The sequence below is a fragment of the Micropterus dolomieu genome, linkage group LG09 (genome assembly GCF_021292245.1).
Source record: "Micropterus dolomieu isolate WLL.071019.BEF.003 ecotype Adirondacks linkage group LG09, ASM2129224v1, whole genome shotgun sequence".
NCBI classification, from domain to species: domain Eukaryota; kingdom Metazoa; phylum Chordata; class Actinopteri; order Centrarchiformes; family Centrarchidae; genus Micropterus; species Micropterus dolomieu.
Window position 1 is genome coordinate 3,450,596 of NC_060158.1, and position 2,418 is coordinate 3,453,013.

Here is a 2,418-nt window from a genome sequence, read left to right on the forward strand (position 1 = left end):
CGCAGGTCTGCAGGGTGCTTTCATGTAAACATTCAGCATCGACCTGTTTAATATTATCCACACAGACAGCATCATCAATCACAGGACAACACATCCACGCCGCTTGATCTGACGCGCTGAATACATGAATAATATCTGAGCAGGCGGCTGACAGCAGGAGGAGGAGACCGGTATAAATACAGGAGGCGGACAGACAGCAGAGTACGAGTGAGGAGGAAGAAGGAGAAGAAGAAGAGCTCACAAGAAGACGACAAGAAAGAACTCAACCAAGAAAGAAAAAGAAGCTTCTGGAGGAAGAAGCAGAGTTTGGAATTAGACACCAAAGAAGAAGAAACAGAATATCTGCATAATAATCTGGTAGCATCGTGACTCCTTTCTGTAGCATTTAATCGTGAGTTCACATCCGTCCAACCAAACTTCATTCAATATCTGACGCTTTTAGTAAGAGCTGTAGAATATTTGTGAAGATATATAATTTTCTGTTCTTACATTTTTCAGTGTTTAGAAATGTTTTTGGCGATGGAGAGCGTGCGCGCCGCGGTCTACCTGTCCGTCTGTCTGTCCGTGCTGACATCACTCTGTCAGGGTCAGAGGTCAGCCGACAACGAGCTGCCGCCGGCGCCGGACGAGCCGTTCATCGGACTCACAACCAAAGAGCTGGTGAGTCTGTCCTCGTCCGGGTGAGAGGATTTACAGATGGTTTCATCTTTGTCTTGTTTTAATGAGGAAGTTTAATAACGTTTGGTGAAGTCAATTTAAAGTCAGTTAAATCATGTGTAAAGTAGTTATTTCAACTGAAAACCAAAGTGTGACAATGATTCAATTATAGCTAATTAAGGGATAAACAAGAGAAAAACTGTGAATGAGGAGTAAATTGTGTTTATGTTGTGTAAAATGAATTAATGTTGAAAGATGGTTTAATTTGAAATAATAAATGTCGTTTTAGTCCTAATTAAGGTGACGAGATGGTCAAATTAAAACCTTTAGGTGACATCAATGAAGGTCGTTCGTTCTAATTAAGGTGATGAAGGAGGTTCGGAGCTCATTGATGAAAAACTGAATTGTGGTTGTAACACACAGCAACATTAATCTGATCTGTAATAAAGATAAATGATGTCGGTAAAGGTCATTAAAGGTCGCTGCAGTCTGCAGAGGGAGTAAAACAACCTTCAGAAGAAATGATAAAGCCACCAACCAAACTCCACTATTTTATCTGAGGATTTAAGAAAACCATAAAATGTCACTGTTTGGTTAAAAGTTATTTCTCCATGTTGCGCTCTAAATCAGCGCTTTCCAAATACTGGGTTTAGTTTCAAGTTTAATTTAATTCTTTCACATGATGTTTGACAAATATTATGTTGATAACAACGTAAATACTCATATAAATCCCACTAAATATAAAATAAAGAACAACAAGACGTCAGTTCCGCCAGCAGCCTCCGTTAAATTAGTATTAAAATAAGTTGCTGATTAGAAAACGGCCTCAGAGACAATCCAGTTTTATGAATCCATTTTATTCCGAAATGAGTTTAGATGATAAACAAAAACCAGTTCAGGCTGCAGCTCATCGTTCCTTCCTGTAGGCTGCTTCCTGTCAGGTTTATAACTCCAGTCAAGAAGACCACGCATTATCAAGTTTTAATATATTTAGTTAAAAAAAGGTAAGAATCACCTTTAAAAAACACGATTAATGTGTCTTTAAATAGAGATCAGCATGACGCCGCACAGTCTGGCAAACGCCACGTTCTGCTTCTACTCCACGCCACCTCTCAGGCAGATATTTGAATTGAACAGCAAAAAAAACATCTGATTAGCATATTATTATTTATGCACTCTTGCTGAATAGACCAATCAGGAGCCAGGGTTTCTGTGAAGTCATCATGTCCTTAAAAGAAAGATTCAAACAGGAGAAGCTGACGTCCAGAAAAAAAAGATTTTTTTCTTGATAATAACTTGAGTATAAATGATTATCTCATGTGCAGAAGATAAAAACCTGAAGGCTGCAAAATCTTCAGGCACAGTGGACAAGACGCATGCCTTTGGTGCGAGAGACGCGAGTTCAATTCCCCACTGTGACACATGTGTCGCTGAGCAAGACTCGAGGCCTGTGACCTCTGACATGTCCAGCAATTGGAAGTCGCTTTGGATAAAATCTCTCACTTTGTGTCTGAAACTAAACTGAATAAGTTTTAGTTTCCACGTCACTGAACTGTTAAAGCAATAAATTTTGTTTGTGTTGGTAAGTTAGGTTATTTAAAATGCGTCTTGTTTATCTGACAGGGACAAATGAGACGTTGCTTCATAAAGAAAACGAACTTGATGCCACAAGTTTCTACACACGACTGATTTGAGTTTAAAATATTATAACCATTAAAATCAGCGTTTAAAGTGGAAGGAAGTAGTGCGCCGAGTGCGCCA

General features: G+C 39.1%; 1 protein-coding gene across 1 annotated transcript in view; it reads left to right on the top strand.

Annotated features, from left to right (window-relative positions):
* Nucleotides 1-347: 347 nt before the first annotated feature.
* cart4 (cocaine- and amphetamine-regulated transcript 4) overlaps nucleotides 348-2,418 on the top strand; it is a 4,136-nt gene continuing 2,065 nt past the window's right edge. The window contains exons 1-2 of the mRNA XM_046058910.1: nucleotides 348-391; nucleotides 499-660. Coding sequence (XP_045914866.1) covers nucleotides 508-660 — 153 coding nt within the window. The 5' untranslated portion in view covers nucleotides 348-391; nucleotides 499-507. The remainder of the gene's footprint in view (nucleotides 392-498; nucleotides 661-2,418) is intronic.